The sequence below is a fragment of the Bos mutus genome, chromosome 28, assembly GCF_027580195.1.
Source record: "Bos mutus isolate GX-2022 chromosome 28, NWIPB_WYAK_1.1, whole genome shotgun sequence".
NCBI lineage: Eukaryota > Metazoa > Chordata > Mammalia > Artiodactyla > Bovidae > Bos > Bos mutus.
The window spans coordinates 30,655,872-30,673,806 of record NC_091644.1 but is presented as its reverse complement, the minus strand read 5'-3'; the positions used below and the strand labels follow the sequence as shown (position 1 = coordinate 30,673,806).

Below are 17,935 nucleotides of genomic sequence, written 5' to 3'. Positions count from 1 at the left end.
CTGAAATTTCATTTGGCAAATAGAGGAAAAAACAATAATTAAGCCTATTTCTTTTTTCCAGATAATAATGAAGCAGGTGTTTAAAGGAAGGTATGTGGGACTTCCCTGGTAATGCAGTGGATGTGAGTCTGCCCGCCAATGCAGGGGGATGCGGGTTCAATCCCTGGTCTAGGAGGATTCCATACGCTGCAGAGCAGGTGGGCCCCTGTGCTGCAGCTACGAGCCTGCACGCTGAAACCACTGAAACCCACGCACCTCGAGCCTGAGCTCAGTGACAAGAGAGGCCATCGCAATGAGAAGCCCATGCTCCACAACCAAGAGTAGCCCCTGCTGACCACAACTAGAGAAAGCCTGAGCAGCAACAAAGAAGACTCAGCATAGCCAAATAAATACATACATACATATTTAAAGGAAGGGATGCTTACATAAAACTCCAACAATAATATAATGCCAAGTATCTCTTTTGGGGAATTAGCCTAATTAACACTCTCTTCCTTCTTCTAGTCCTTGACGTGAAGAATATTAATACACCAGCATTTTGAAGAACTGGAAGAGAAAAAGACCAATTAACTTCTTCTTGCTGTAGGTTATATGCTACTTGGAAAAGAGACATGGAAGTCATTAGTGCTGCTGGCCAGGATTTCATTCTTCCCCTGGGGACACACTGTCAGATTAGACTGCCTCGTCCTATGCTGTAAAGTGTGGGTATAGGGGATATATGACCAGCTCTGGCCAATTAGTAGAGAACAGAAATACTGTGTGTGGCTTCAGGCCTAAATCTCCTAATCATTGGTTCAAAATCCTCTAGAGCTCTCTTCTCTCTTTAATTCAAAACCAGCACATTCAAGATGGTCACTGTTTAAAGTCCTTAATCGACCTCCATGAACACACTTCCTGGTAACTAATGATGGATATAAAACATGTATAAGAGATGTATTTCTGTTGGTTTAAACTACTAAGGTTTGAGATTGTTATTGCAGCAGAGCCCAGCCTAGTATAACTCAGAAGATGTGCAATTATTGAAGTTTTAGTATATATCCAGCCAAATGAGTCTAAGAAACATTCTCTTTAGAGCCCTAAAACTTGCTGAACAGTTAAGGTTAAATCTTAATCACTTTTAATTCTCAACAAACTCTTATGATAACTACAAATTATTATCTCTGCTTTATTGATGGAAAAATAAACAAATGACCTAGTAAGTAAATGTTTAAAGTCACACAGAAAGTAAATGACTGAGAAGGCATTTGAACCCATATCCATTAGGAACTACAGACCATACTTTCTACCACCTCACTCTACTGCCATTCAATTATTTAGCTCTGCTAGTTAGTAAAGGAAAATTCTCCATAGTAGAGGGAGCAAGTCTTAGAACCCCATGGAGAGTGTCCCATGGATGCTTTACTCCCCTTTCTATATGTTGATAGACCTTGACTATGGGCTGAAAATATAGGGCTACATGTATAATGTCAGAGACCATCTTTGGAACAACATAGGAAAATTAAAGATTCTTTAAACCAGAATTTATTTATCTATGCAAAGGATGCAGAAGAAGATAAACAAACTTAAGAACCATCCTATATAGCAGCCACCTGTATATCTGCTAAACAGTATAGGCAGCATGTAAGTAGAGACCAGTCCTTACCATCTCCCATTGCTATATTCAGAAGAATCAATACCATCAATAACATCTTGTTCATGTTTTTTTAAGGGAAATTCTTCTGTAACTTCCATCATAGGTGGAATGTCAATTAGATAATGGACTATACCATCCATGGAATTTTCCAAGCCAGAATACTGGAGAGGGTAGCCTTTCCCTTCTCCAGGGGATCTTCCCAACCCAGGGATTGAATCCAGGTCTCTCGCATTGCAAGTGGATTCTTTACCAGCTGAGCCACAAGGGAAGCCCAAGAATACTGGAGTGGGTAGCCTATCCCTTCTCCAGGGGATCTTCCCGACCCAGGATTCGAACCCGGGTCTCCTGTATGGCAGGCGGATTCTTTACCAACTGAGCTATCAGGGAAGCCCATTTAAGTTCTGTAACTTCCATCGTAGGTGGAATATCAATCAGATAATGTGGCTTTGGGCACTACAGTGCTAACATTTCAAATGCCCCATTGTCTCAAACCAGTTATATGAACACAGACTCCCTCTTAGTGACAATTTTTTTAACTTCTGAGATTCAGTATCCAGGCAAACAAGGCACATTACTTAATTTTAAGATTCCTTCATGTTAGTATTAAGCTGAATATATCTTATTTGGAAAAAAGGAATAAAGTTTATATTACAGACATTTGGATTCCTTCCTAAAAATATCTTTATCAGCTTAATTACTAATAACAGGGTGGTTGCTATTTCAAGAGGAGTATCGAATGAGATACACCATGAGAAACAAGTAAATCCAAACACTGACTCAAATGGCCTCACTTTCAAGGACCCTGAATTTCTCTACACTGTATCCCCCATGAATCTCAACCTTTTTACTCTTGGAGGAGTGATGGGGAACCTGGAAAAAGAAATCCAGAGGACCATATTTCATCCAGGCCAGTGACAAGTCTTCCCCCAAATCCATACCTCAACAGGAACTGAAGTACAACCTTTACACTGGAGCTGCAAAACCAGTCAAGAGTTAGTTACAAAGAGTTAGTCACAAACTAACGTGTCAAAACAATTATCTAACTAAGACCAATTGTTAGAATCATAGTGAATTCATGCTTTTGACAGTGCAAAAAGCAAGCCTTCAAAGGCATACTCAGAACTTAAAAGTCTTCCTTTTACTGAAAAATAAGTGAAATTCTACCAAAATTCACTTTAGCTTTCTAGGGCTCTCAATTTCAAAGTCAATCAGCTGTACAGGTTTTCTTGCTTTTATCATTTGCAGTAGCTCAGCAGTTCATTAATATATTAAGAACAACATACATAAAGTAGATTTATAATTGGAAATGGAACTTTCCTTCTTTTTCGGGTTAAAAAAAAAATGACTCAGAATTAACTATTGTCTCTCTGTGAATTCAGAGTCTAACACAGAAAGAATAAGGGCTATACTCTCCCAAAACAGAAATGTAATAAATACTTCAAAATTAAGTTTTTCTGCCTTAAAATCTTTTTTTTTTTTTTGGAGGGGGGGTTCATTTCTACAGAAAGATAAAAATGTAGTTTTCACATCAGATCTGGATCCTTTTCCAGCCTAATAACACATCACCTAGAGATAAGTGGAAGAAACCTAATACTGATGTATACCAGACCCAACAGCTTGTTTCCCCAAGGAAGTGGATTAGCAGCATGATCACAGCACACAGCTCACTGCAGAAAACTATAGCCTCCTACTTTTTGTCTTCTGCTAAGATAGCCATCAGAGAGGGAGGACAGAAGGATTGTGCATAGTCTGGAGCCAGCTGGAAGGAAGTGAAGATGGTTAGACCTGACCTACCGACGCTAACTCTAAATGCCCTTTGCACCCTTATGAGGTCCAATACAAGAAGCTGGTTCTGTTAGTCAAATCTAATCATCCCCAAATCAGGCTACTAGTGATTAGTACTACGGCAATACAGAATTGATTTTAAATTCTCACAACGCATTACAACATATAAAATCTATTTTAGCTCTCGGGATAAGCTCATTTTATTTTTTTGGAATAATGATAAAACGCATTTACTTGTTTTTGGTTGCCTATTTTTCTTTTCCACCATGCCACATGGTTTCATGTGGTTTGAGGGATCTTAGTTCCCCAACCAGGGACTGAACCCAGGCCGTGGGAGTGAAAACACTGAGTCCTAACTACTGTATATCTGTTCTTTCACAGATTCTTTTTCCATTTAGGTTATTACAGAATACTGAGTAGAGCTCCCTATGCTATAAAGTATGTCTTTGCTGATTTTCTATTTTATATATAGTGTGCATTTGTTAATTCTAAACTCCTAATTAGGATATGTTAATTTAATAAGTAGAGGAATGTCAACAAATAAGGATTTTTAATTAAACAGTAGGTTTCTACATTTTTTCCTGGGTAATCAGGAAAGTGTGAATATGGAAAATTAATATGAGAAAAATAGTTGTAGAAAATGATACAAATTGTACTAAAAACAGGAAAGCCCGATGGCTGATCACACAAAAAGTAGAAAGTATGTGTGCTGGTGGGGAAAGCGGTCGTCTCATAGTCAATTTCAAAGTTTACCAAGATAAAGAATTACCTAAATATCCTAAAGGAAAGAGATGAAAGAAACCTCCAGAGTTCATTGTTAATCATGAGATGAGGCACACATACTTTTTACTGAAATATAACTGATATAACATTATAAAAATGAATTGAGATATGTGTATTTTACAAAATGATAAGCAAAATAAGTCTAGTTAACATTCATTACCACACATAGCTACCAATTTTTTTCTCTTATGATGAGAATTTTTAAGAGCTGTGCTCTTAGCAACTTTCAAATCTACAACACAGTACTATTAACTAGTCACCTTGCTGTACATGACATTCCCAGGACTTATATCTAGAAATTTGTATCTTTTGACTTTGACCACCTTCACCCACTTATTACTTTCTGTGTAGTTTTCCACAAAATATTACAACATATAAACTGTATTGCCTTCAATTAGTTCTCCTTCCTAGAAAGGGTGATTGCTATTTAATATGACATCCCACAGGATAGCAAACTGTTAACTTGATTCTACTCTGATGAAGAGTTTCTGCTTAGCACAGACTCTTAAGTTCTGTTTTAACTTCAAGTTCACCATATCAATAACTTTAATATTAGCATCAGTAAAACTTGACCCTTCATGAGACATGTCATCAAATGGTCTTTCTGCAAGCCGTTCTTTCACAAAGCCCTCTATCTAAGAAAGACAAGCATTCTCTAATAACGAGCAATGTTGAGCATCTTTTCATGTGCCTATTGTCTATCTGTATGACTTCTCTGGAGAAATGTCTATTTAGGTCTTCTGCCCAGTTTTTGATTGAGTTGTTTTTTGATACTGAATTGCATGAGTAGTTTATATATTTTCAAAATTAATCCTTCGTTGGTCGCATCGTTTCCAGTATTTTCTCCCAGTCCATAGGTTGTTTCTCTGTGTTGTTTATGGTTTCCTTTTTGTGCAAAAGCTTTTAAGTTTGATTAGGTCCCATTTATTTTTCCTTTTATTTCTATTGTCTTGGGAGACTGATCTAAGAAAATATTGCTACAATTTACATCAACACCTATTTTGCCTATGTTCCCTTCTAGGAGTTTAATGGTGTCATGTCTTATATTTAAGCCTTTAAGTCAGTTTGAGTTTATTTCTGTTTATGGTGTGAGGGAGTGTTCCAACTTCACTGATTCACAGGCAGCTGTCTAGCTTTCCCAACACCACTTGCCAGTCTTTCCTCCATTGTATATTCTTGCCTCCTTTGTCAAAGATCAATTAACCATAGGTGAGTGGGTTTATTTATGGGCTCTCTATTCTCATCCATATGTCTGATTTTGTGCCAATACTGCCCCATTTTGATTAGTGTTGGGAGATTCCCTGGTAGCTCAGCTGGTAAAGAATCTGCCTGTAATGCAGGAGACCTCGGTTTGATTCCTGGGTAGGGAAGATCTGCTGGAGAAGGGACAGGCTACCCACTCCAGTACACTTGGGCTACCCTAGTGGCTCAGCTGGTAAAGAATCCACCTGCAATGTAGGAGACCTGAGTTCGATCCCTGGATTGGGAAGATCCCCTGGAGAAGGGAACAGCTATCCACTCCGGTATTCTGGCCTGGAGAATTCCATGGACTGTATAGTCCCATGAGGTCGCAAAGAGTTGGACATGACTGAGCAACTTTCACTTCACTCAATTACTGTAGCTTTGCAGTACTGTCTTAAGTCTGGAAGAGTTATGACTCTAGATTTGTTCTTTTTCCTCAAGATTGCTTTGGCAATTCTGGGTCTTCTATGGTTCCATAAAATCTTTAGGATTATTTGTTCTCATTCTGTGAAAAATGTCACTCAATTTGATATGAATCACTTTAAATTTGTCAATTGCTTTGGGGAGTAAGTCCATTTTAACAATATTAATTTTTCTAGTTCAAGAGCATGGGATATCTTTCCATCTTCCCATTTCCATCTTTGATTTTCTGTATGAATGTTTTATAGCTTTCAGTGTCTAAGTGTTTTACCTCTTTGGTTAGATTTATTCCGAGGCATTTTTAATGTGATTTTAAATGATTTTTTTTTTTTACTTTCACATATTTCATTGTTAGTGTAAAGAAATGCAACAGATTTGGTTATATGAATCTTGTATCCTGCTGTCTTGCTGAGTTCATTTATCAGTTCTAATAGTATTTGTGTGGCAATTTCAGGGTATTCTATACAGAATACTGGGCTTCCCTGATGACTCAGTGGTAAAGAACCTGCCTGCCAATGCAGAAGACATGGGTTCAAACCCTGGGTTGGGAAGATCCCCTAGAGAAGGAAATGGCAACCCACTCTAGTATTCTTGCCTGGGAATCCCCAGGGACAGAGGAGCCTGGTGGACTACAGTCCATGGGGCTGCAAAGAGTCAGACCTGACTTAGTGACTGAACATACATGCATATACAGAATATCATGTCATTTGCATATAATGATAATTTTACCTCTTCCCTTCCAACCTGGATAATTTTATTTCTTTTTCTTGTCTGATTGCTGTGACTATTACTTCCACAACTATATTGAATAGATGTGGTGAGAGTAGACATCTTTGTCTTGTTCCATAATTTAGTGGGAAAGCTTTCAGCTTTTTTTTTACCATTTAGTATTCTGTTGGCTGTGGCTTTGTCATAAATGACTTTTATTATGCTGAGATACTAAATATCTTAATTTATTTGAGGACATTCTTGAATTGCCTTCCTGGTTCCTGGACTTTTGCTGGATCAGCAAATATACCTAAAAGCCCTTCTCTTTTAAATCATTCATAGTGAATGCCAAACTGGAGTCACATTCAGACATACACACAAAATGTCAGATTCTGATACTCCAGAAATTAAAGGAAAGTTCTCTAAGTAAGACTGAATCTGACCCTCTATAAGTGGAATTTCTGATTCTGACTTTGAGGTTGATCAGAAATGTAACAATGAGCAAAATTTTCAATGGTTATCTGACCTTTTCTCCTCTGCCCATATCCTCATTCCCAACATAATTAGAATCAGACTTAAGATCCACTTTGGGGTCCTGTATACAAACATTATGACAAGAGAACCCATCGTGGCAATAGCTAAACCTCCAGCTTCAAAGAGGGTTGCTTCTAAGTTATGAAAGTTGTATCCCCAGTTCTTCACAGGTACTTTTGCGGAATTATGCTCTCATAACAGACCAGTTAGAACTGTGCTTTGATGTCAACAAGCATCAAGCAGGATTTGTAGCATAAGCTCAAATTCCCCAAATAAATGCCAGCTTTACGAACAGAAGTACTCTACCACAGTGGATTCTAAATGCAGTTGATGGGTCATTTACCCTTTGATCAAAACTCTTACGAAATGCACAGCTCTATCAAACTCTTGTATATTTGCTCCAACTCTGTGGAGCTTCACCTGATGACATTAGATAGCAATACTCTTAATATTATCAGTGATAATTATGACTATTATTTAAAACATAGACTTGACCACAGCCATATTTCTTTAATTCAGCAACATCATGGTCAGTGGTTTTCAATCAGGGATGTACAACAGACTTGTCTGTGGAGTTTAATAATAATGCAGATGTCTAAGATCCACACCAGACTTAATGAATTCTTGTACTTGATATTCTTTACATCTTCTAATAGGATTATTCTGCTATATTTCAAGGTTTTTTCCTGTAAGTATTCTATTCCTCCATTTTTGTAAAACCAGAAGTAAACTCTGACTTCTTTTTTTTTAATAGCTGTATTTATTATCTTTTGAAACATTCTGACTTGAGGGGAATGATTTTATTACCTTGCTTTCCATGTCACATTATGCATCACATTTATTATGAACTGTAATCAGACTTTTCACATTTGAAAATTACTAGCAGTAAATTAATCAAAATCACTTTCAGTTTCTATCATTTACAGATGTTTGTTTTCCTCAGATACTTGCCTGCAAGTTCTATTATCAGGTTCAGGCCAGGGTTTGTGTCTTCAGCAAAGAATACTCTCAAGAGTCCCATGGTAAAAGCCCAGATATTTTAAATAATTGACATTTCAAAGAACAGACTCTTGGATATAGGCGTTTAATGACACCAGTGGGCTGAGTCAAGACTTACAGAATTTTAGTCCAGAAGCAGACAATTTTATGCTACTGCTAACCCAGGATCAAGTGGAACAAGAATTAATTAGAGTCCATACTAAATGGACTGAAAAGTGAAATTTTACAATATTGCTTTACTGTTGTTGTTGTTGTTGTCATTGTTTTAAGGAGTTTGGGAATAGGCTATTTATTTGGCCACACTTGTAGGGATGTGGGATCTTAGTTCCCCAATCAGAGATCATACCTGTGATACCTGCATTGGAAACACGGAGTCTTAACCACTGGTCTGCTAGGGAAGTCCCCTGAAATATTGTTGTTTAAATGGTCTATCTTCTGGATCTATAAGAAAATCCCTTCTCTTTATGCTTCAACTACTTTTTTTCTGATACAATTTAGAAGATTCTTGTATGAACTTTATTGTGCCTATCTTTGCATGAAATGTTCCCTTGGGATCTTTAATCTTCTTGAACATATCTCTAGTCTTTCCCATTTTATTGTTTTCCTCTTTTTCTTTGCATTGATCACTGAGGAAGGCTTTCTTATCTCTCCTTGCTATTCTTTGGAACTGTGCATTCCGATGGGTATATTCTTTCCTTTTCTCCTTTGCCCTTCACTTTTCTTTTCTCAGCTATTTGTAAGGCCTCCTCAGACAACCATTCTGCAATTTTGGATTTCTTTTCCTTGCAGATGGTCTTGATCACTGCCTCCTGAACAATGTCACTAACCTCCGTCCATAGTTCTTCAGGCACTCTGTCTATCCGATCTAATCCCTTGAATCTATTTGCCACTTCCACTGTATAATCTTAATGGATTTGATTTAGGTCATACCTGAATGGTCTAGTGGTTTTCCCTACTTTCTTCAATTTAAGTCTGAATTTGGCAATAAGGATTTCATGATCCTAGCCAGAGTCAGCTCCTGGTCTTGTTTTGCTGACTGTATACAGCTTCTCCATCTTTGGCTGCAAAGAACATAATCAATCTGATTTCAGTATTGACCATCTGGTCATGTCCATGTGTAGAGCAGTCTCTTGTGCTGCTGGAAGAGAGTGTTTGCTATGACCAGTGTGTTCTCCTGGCAAAACTCTGTTAACCTTTGCCTTGCTTCATTTGGTACTCCAAGGCCAAACTTACCTGTTACTCCAGGTATTTCTTGATTTCCTACTTTTGCATTCCAGTCCCCTATGATGAAAAGGATGTCTATTGGGGGTGTTAGTTCTAAAAGGTCTTGTAGGTCTTCACAGAACCATTCAACTTCAGCTTTTTCAGCATTACTGGTTGGGGAATGGATTTGCATTACTGTGATATTGAATGGTTTGCCTTGGAGCCAAACAGAGACCATTCTGTCATTTTTGAGATTTCATCCAAGTACTGCATTTCGGACTCTTTTGTTGACTATGATGGTTACTCCATCTCTTCTAAGGGATTCTTGCCCACAGTAGCAAATACAATGGTCATCTGAATTAAATTCATCCATTCCAGTCTATTTTAGCTCACTGATTCCTAAAATATTGATGTTCACTCTTGCCATCGCCTGTTTGACCACTTCCGGTTTACCTTGATTCATGGACATAGCATTCCAGGTTCCTATGCAATATTGTTTTGTACAGCATCAGACTTTACTTCCATCACCAGTCACATCCACAACTGGGTGCTTTTTTACTTTGGCTCCGTCTCCTCATTCTTTCTGGAGTTAATTCTCTACTCTTCTCCAGTAGCATATTGGGCACCTACCAACCTGGGCAGTTCATCTTTCAGTGTTCTATCCTTTTGCCTTTTCATACTGTTCATGGGGTTCTCAAGGCAAGAATACTGAAGTGGTTTGCCATTCCCTTCTCCAGTGGACCACGTTTTGTCAGAACTCTCCACAGTTGATCTTGGGTGACCCTACTCAGCATGGCTCATAGTTTCATTGAGTGAGACAAGGCTGTACTCCATGTGATCAGTTTGATTAGTTTTCTGTGATTGTGGTTTTCATTGTGTCTGCCCTCTGACAGATAAGGATAAGAAGCTTATGGAAGCTTCCTGATGGGTGAGACTGACTGTGGGGGACACTGGGTCTTATTCTGATGGGCGGGGCCATGCTCAGTAAATCTTTAATTCAATTTTCTGTTGATGAGAAATGCTGGACTGGATGAAGCACAAGCTGGAATTAATATTGCTGGGAAAAATATCAATAACCTCAGATATGCAGATGACACCACACTCAACGGCAGAAAGAGAAGAACTAAAGAGCCTCTTGAGGAAAGTGAAAGAGGAGAGTCAAAAAGTTGGCTTAAAACTCAATATTAAGAAAACTAAGATCATGGCATCTGGTCCAATTACTTCATGGAAAATTGATGGAGAAACAATGAAAACAATGAGAGACTTTATTTTTTTTTACATTGGGGGGCTCCAAAATCACTGCAGATGGTGACTGCAGTCATGAAATTAAAAGAAGTTTGCTCCTTGGAAGCAAAGCTATGACCAACCTAAACAGCATATTAAAAAGCAGAGACATTAGTTTGCCAACAAAAGTCTATATAGTCAAAGCTACAGTTTTTCCAGTCCTCATGTATGGATGTGAGAGTTGGACCATAAAGAAAGCCTAGTGCCGAAGAATTGATGTTTTGAACTGTGGTGTTGGAGAAGATTCTTGCAAGTCCCTTGGACTGCAAGGAATTCCAACCAGTCAATCCTAAAGGAAATCAGTCCTGAATATTCATTGGAAAGACTGATGCTGAAGCTGAATCTCCAATACTTTGGCCACTTGATGGGAAGAACTGACTCTTTGGAAAAGACTCTGATGCTGGGAAAGATTGAAGGCAGGAGGATAATGGGACAACAGAAGTAGAGATGGTTGGATGGCATTACCGACTCGATGGACATGAGTTTGAGCAAGCTCTGGGAGTTGGTGACAGACAGGAAGGCCTGGCGTGCTGCAGTCCATGGGGTCGCAAAGAGTCGGACACGACTGTGTGACTGAACTGAACTGTATGAACTGTTTTTTATTATTTTCAGTATTCCTGATGCTCTGGCATTTCAGGCCACAGTGACTGAGGAAAGACTGTCTCTCCCAGGGCTTACCAATTCTTAGGTAGAGCAAGCAAAAGAAGTGACTTGCCCTGGAGCATGCCTTTCATATTCAAACTGACAATCCAGAGTTCAGACTCTCAACTACCTCTTCAATCTGCTTTATGTGTTCCAAGAAGGAATATTCCTCTGTCCTAAGTATCCCAGGGCCTGGTACCAGACCACTAGAAAGAATTCCTATACCTCAGAGTCCACTGAAATTATTAAAATCAGCCAATTTCAAGATTGCTTACTCTGCCTTGCCTTGTTTTCCCAATAAAAACAATAATAAAGTCTCCTGCCCATGCTGTCCCCTTGCACCATCTTCCTTTGGACCAATTTTGGTGTTTTCCAACATGGCTTGGCATGACACGGCATGCCTGTCTCCTTAAGAACAATGAATAGGAACTTTTCCAAATGGCAGTCTTGATCTGTTCTGTAGGCTTCCTTACACCTGAACAATAATAAAACCTACATTTAAAAACCATTTTTTATATAAGCTGAAATATTTTAAAATGATATTTGAGTCTTACTGACTCCCATAGTTCAGAAACTCATACCAAATGTCCTTAACATTCAATGGCAAAAGGGTTATCTTATATATTCAATAATAATGTCTTCCTTTTTACCAGAATATAATCGGAGAAATCTACTACCTAAATAACATCTTGCCTAGAATGTCATATTGAGAATGATGCTCCTTGGATCAGGTAGGAACTGAAGTGGCTTTATTATGGAGTCAATACCTACAAAGGGCTCTTAGGATAACTGCCCTGCTATCTAGTTTACAGGATCCAGCCTTGTAGATGGTGAAGGACCATCACCTCCTGGCAGGCCAGGAACCTAGTTACTTTGGGAGCTTCAATAAAAGAAGAACTTACACAAATGCATAAGTACTGCAAATGAAATAAAGTGGAAAGAATTTGTTGAACTTGATTTCCTTGCCTTAGGAATGCAAATAATAGAGGCATTAAAAGTCCAATCTGAGATTCCTTATAAAAACCTTCAAAGAGAAGTTAATTTTGTAATTATTCAAAACTATGTCTCTAGATTTTGCAAAGTATGTAAGAAAACCGAAGTGAGAGTGAAAGCGAAAGTGCAAGTCGCTCAGTTGTGTCTGCTCAGTTGTGTCTGACTCTTTGCAACCCCATGTCCATGGAATTCTCCAGGCCAGAATACTGGAGTGGGTAGCCTTTTCCTTCTCCAGGGGATCTTTCCAACCCAGGAATCGAACCCAGGTCTCCTGCATTGCAGGCAGATTCTTTACCAGCTGAGCCACAAGGGAAACCCAAGAGCACTGGAGTGGACAGCCTACTCCTTCTCCAGGGGATCTTCCCGACCCAGGAATGGAACCAGGGTCTCCTGCATTGCAGGTGGATTCTTTACCAACTAGAAAACCTATGTGGGAATTACCACTTCTGCTACACATCAGTGAATAATAAAGCCATAGCTAATGCACTAGGCCTATCTTATGGTCAAGGTTAGTCTTTCTTTGATATTATCATGATCACAAGGAAGAAGGAGAGAGGGAGGGAGAGAGAGAATATAAGGAAAAATTATAAAGACTTCGAAATATAGCAGATATTCTGGCCAGCTCATCCATCTGGATAATCTCTGCTTTTTTTTTTTTTTTGCCTACATCTAGGCTATTTTACAAGGTTACAAAGACAAAAATTAGCTTGTAGAAACCAATGACAATGCAAATAATTTCTCTCTATAGAAACTGTAATTGTGATCACAGAAAAGCAGTTATCACCCTATAGATATTGCAAGTTTTGTCAATTCTGTGTACATCAATAAATTTATCTCAGCAATCCTTGTCAGACTATAAATGTGCAATACTTTGCACTTTGTTTTTAAGTGGTTGTAAATATCTTATTGATTTTCTCATTAATTCATGATTTAAATAAAATTTTTGACACATCTCTATTTCATATCTGTGTAAGAGACATGATTATATCCTCTTTTGAAACATGACTTTTTATAACTGAATAAAGATATGCTATTTTATAGAACAAATATATATATACCATTTTACAAAAAATTATTTATGTAATCATATACATGAAATATGTGTGTGTGTGTGTGTGTGTGTGTGTGTGCATGCTAAGTTGCTTTAGTCATGTCTGTCTCTTTGCAGCCCTACGGACTGTAGCCTGTCAGGCTCCTCTGTCCATGGGATCCTCCAGGCAAGAATACTGGAGTGGGTTGCTGTGCTCTCCTCCAGGGGATCTTTCCAACCCAGGGATTGACTCCCATCTCTTATGTCTCTTGCATTGGCCGGTGGGTTCTTTCCCATTAGCGCCACCTGGGAAGCCCCATGTGTGTGTGTGTGTGTGTGTGTGTGTGTGTGCAAACAGCTGTTAGCCATTCAAAGAATAATACTGAGTGACTGAGTGCCAAAGATCCAAAAATAGACAAGACTGACTCACTGACCTCAAGGAGCCTAAGTCCTAGTGGACCTAACATTCAAACAATGTTTGTCTAGCTTATGTGACCAACATCACAAAGCTTTCAGGCAGAGAGGAAAAACACACTGACAAAAATCTCTCCAAAGTAATCCTTCCTCAATAACTAATTATTGCTTAGGAGTATAATATATCACCAAAGGGAAAAAAATTCAGAGTGAAATAACAGGTTTTATATAAAAAGGGGGTAAGTAAATTGCTAGACTCATACTTGGAAGTTCTGGGTATCTCTTGTTAGAAACATTGTGCTTTTATGAAAAAGAGTTTCCACTCAAGTTCTTCCAAATCTGACTCAAGAGGTTATGTAATCCCACTAAACTTTTGTTTTTCCATTTGTACAAAAAGATAATAATAACCATTTCATGGGGTTGTCATAAAAATGGTACATGCCTGGAACACAGTAAATGCTTAAATAGGTGTTAGCTGATTTTATTAATAATATTATTTATTGATGCTCAGTTCTTGATCTGTACTCAACCAATGTTAAACGTATCTCTCCAAAGTAAATGTGAAGAATGAAATCTGTTTCAAGTTTCTCTAAGATATGGAAGACCTAAAATTATATTACTGAAGTTCTCTTCGTTATTAGGGGGGAAAAAAATCTCATTGTGTACACAGAGATCTTAGGAATGAATTGGAAATTCTACCTGCAGTCCAGGATTCCAACACTGTATTATCAGAGAAGACTACACAAGTCTCTCTTTCTCCTAGAGTCTTCCTGTGCGTGAGCAACAAACTTGGAATGACGTGCCGTTAGCACCTTATTACAAACGACAATTGGGTAATTTCTACCAGGCCAGACTATAGGATGACAAGAAAGAGGGCATTCAAAGAGAGATGGCTGGGTACTCAAAGCCCACAGTGTTGAAGGTGATCCTTAGTAGGAGATTCAAGGTCAGAGGTTACCCAGAACCAGACTCTGCCGGCAGCCCTTTGAGCGCCTGTGTCCTCTGCGGCACCACACGCCTAAACAAACAAGTGGTGTGTGTGCCCAGCAGTGGGCAGGGTCTCAAGTTCACCGTAACTCCAATGGTATCTCACGCTTAACCTTGCCCTACAACTCAACTCAAATTCAGAAAATCACCACAGTTTCATGAATGCAGAGGGCATTTCATCTCACCGCAAAACTGACTAAATAAGAGGTCACAATGCCAAAAAGAAAAGAGATAAAAATCACAAGGCCAATAAGAAAAGTACAAGATCAAATGAAGTGCCCCGCCAAAGTTGTTCTAACAGAGATCACCTGGAGCCTATTTGCTAGGTAGGACTGGACTTCAAGTTATTGTATACTTAACGTATTACACTGAGAGCCTCCCACATCATATTCAATGTCAATAGCTTAGTGTTAAAAAAAAACAAAGGTCACATTAATGAAGCACTTATGTCTCCAAAACTGTGTTAGGCGCATTACAAGTACAATCTTAAGGCTGGGCCCACTAACCTCCCAGTAAGATTAAAATGGGTTATATTCATCTCTTTTTATAAGAGAGAATAAGTTATTTGAGAGGTTTTAAGAGTTTTAAAAATCATATTTTTTTTGCTACCTCCCTTTACAACTAGAAAAATGAACTAAATAAACAAATATGTGTATGTAGATAAAATGAATTACTTGAATCAAGTTGGACAGATGCTTCATTCATAAATGTAAATATTTGCTGACCTCAAAGAACCAGATTCTCCACACATATTAAAACAGCCACATACATTGCTTGAGTGTTTTTCCAAAGCCACTAAACTGCAGCCTAAGAAGAATGGCTCTAGATAACCCTGGGACTTTTGATCTGCTGAGAAGAGTCTCCAAGTTTGGGGCCATTGTTTCCTGTCCTGGGTAAGTGAAGATCACTGGAGATCCTCTTCCACTCTCCCTGGCAAAGACAGCAGCAGCTCCTCTCAATCAAAGTCCAGCATTTAAGAGTAGCAGTTTGAAAGGGCGCTCAATGAGCAGACTGCCCAGCACAGAGCACTATTAATACCCACGGAAGGGGAGCATGCATGCGGCCCAGGTCGCTGGTGCCCAATGACAAGTCAAGCTAATCACTGCCTACAAAAGAACGCGCTCAGACCTTCACTACAACCGTGCTCTCGCCAGAGACACACCCGGCCGGGCAAAGGTGCCCGAGAAGGTGGAGGCTGCTACCTGACTTTCTCCGTGGCTTCTCCCGTTCTCCGCCTTGAAGATGGACTTGGGTTTCCGCGACTTGAAGTTGCCCATGGTGGGGCGCAGCACGTCCAGCCGTGGGGGCTGCTCTACATGCTGCGGCTCAATGGGCGGCGGCGCGGGCTCCTCTAGCGGAGGCCTGGCGTCGGGGTAATTCTCTTTATTGTCTTCATCTCTAGAATAGGAAAGACTCGGTTAGAAAGCACCGAAGAGTCTAATAACCCGCCCTGGGAAAGAGGCTGGCGATACCCACTGCTGTTCATTTACATGGTACTCAGCAAACTTTCTAGTGTAGACTGTTTCAGAGGGGCTGAACGTCACTTTCTAGAACACGCCACACTCCCTTCCAGTCTTTGCTAGTATTGTATTTGCTTCCCTTTTTCACTTCAATATGGTTTCACATATGTCATATTTTTCTTTCACAATAATAATGTGAGATATCCCGGTTAGCTATGATCACCCCAACTTTATAGATTAAGACTCTAAACCTCTGTGATTAAATAAGGTGCCAAACTGAAGGGCTAATTCACTCAGACCTGAAGTGGGCCCTCAGTCTCTCACACATGAGTCCTTGGCTCAGGGTGTTGATGTTTGCTCCTCACTGGCAAGTCTTCAATCATCTCCTTACAACTTTCAGAGGCATTTAAAAGTTTAACTAGAGGGGCTTCCCTGGTGGTCCAGTGGTTGAGAGTCCACCTTGCAGGGCAGGGGACACAGGTCTGATTTCTCGTCAGAGAACTAGGACCCCATATGTGGCAGAGCAACCAAGCTCTGAGCTGCAACCACTGAGGCCAGGCAGTTGGGGCCCACACACCACAACAGGAGAGCCTGTGCGCCACAGTGGAAGATCCCACACGCCACAACTAAGACCCGATGCTGCCTGATTAATTCGTTCATTAAAGATAAATTCTAAAAAAGTTTAACTAGAATCTATTTTAATAAGATACATACAACCTCAATAGAATATAAGACAAGGGCCAAATTTCACCCAACCAAGCCACCTATTTAAACAACACTTTCGAGGCAAAGCCAAAGACCCCAGTGTCTTGGTTCTGTTGGTGTGGAATGGCTGGAGAAGACTGACTGGGCTGGCATTACCTGCACATACTCAGTACTAGGAGAGCACTCTTCATGTTCAGCCATCAATCAAATTCAATACAACATCATCCCGCCATTTCAATTTCCTCAAACACAGTGATGTAATAACACTATTAAGTCATTTGTCCCTCTTAAATCTAGATGTATTTTAGAATTCAGCAACTACCACAGCCAAATGGAGCATTCCCCTTACATCGGCAGTCCCCAATCTTTTTGGCACCAGGAACCAGTTTTGTGGAAAACCATTTTTCCATGGACAAGGTAGGGGGATGGCTCACGCAGTGCTGTGAGCAATGGAGAGCTAGGGAACTGAGCAGCAGACGAAGCTTCACGCTTGCTCACTCACCTCCTGCTGTGTGGCCTGGGTTCCTAACAGGCCAGGAACCCAATCTGTGGCCCAGAGGTTTTGGGGACTCCTGCTTTATTTGGGTTCATTGTCCTGAACCCACTGGCAGCCATTTGTTATGGGTCATGTGATTCTGTAGGACTGGCCACTTCCCCCTGGGGGTGTTTTCCCCTCTTGTTCACTGACCAGAAATAGCCATAAAAAGAGATTTTGGCAAGGTCAGCTAGGAAACACTTCCATGAGTGTTTCCTCACCTCATGGAAGTGTTTCCTCATGGCTCAAGAATATGTTGAGCCAAGAGAAAAGCCAAGAGAAAAGACCAGCAAATGAAAGATTTCTATGCCCTCTGCTCAGGATGTCTTTTTACAAATAAAATATTAAACTAAATAAAATGCTACCAGCAGGATGAGCTGTCCAGCTAGTCCCTGGGAGAAGAGCAAAGAAAACATGGGGGTGGGAGGTCTGGAACATGGCCAGGGTGCATGCAGTTGGGCAAGATGTGGAAATAAAATTATGTGAAAGAGTTAAACTTAAGCTTCAGGACAAACTTAGTAAAGGAAAGGTAAAGGAAAAGGTAAAGGAAAATCCAACAGGTGAAATAATTCTTCATG

At 39.7% G+C, this 17,935-nt stretch overlaps 1 protein-coding gene across 8 annotated transcripts in view; it reads right to left on the bottom strand.

Annotated features, from left to right (window-relative positions):
• FAM13C (family with sequence similarity 13 member C) overlaps window positions 1–17,935 on the bottom strand; it is a 141,800-nt gene that overhangs the window by 104,336 nt on the left and 19,529 nt on the right. For all 8 annotated transcript variants that reach the window (XM_070364556.1, XM_070364559.1, XM_070364558.1 and 5 more), the window contains one exon: window positions 15,860–16,055. In XM_070364556.1, coding sequence (XP_070220657.1) covers window positions 15,860–16,055 — 196 coding nt within the window. The remainder of the gene's footprint in view (window positions 1–15,859; window positions 16,056–17,935) is intronic.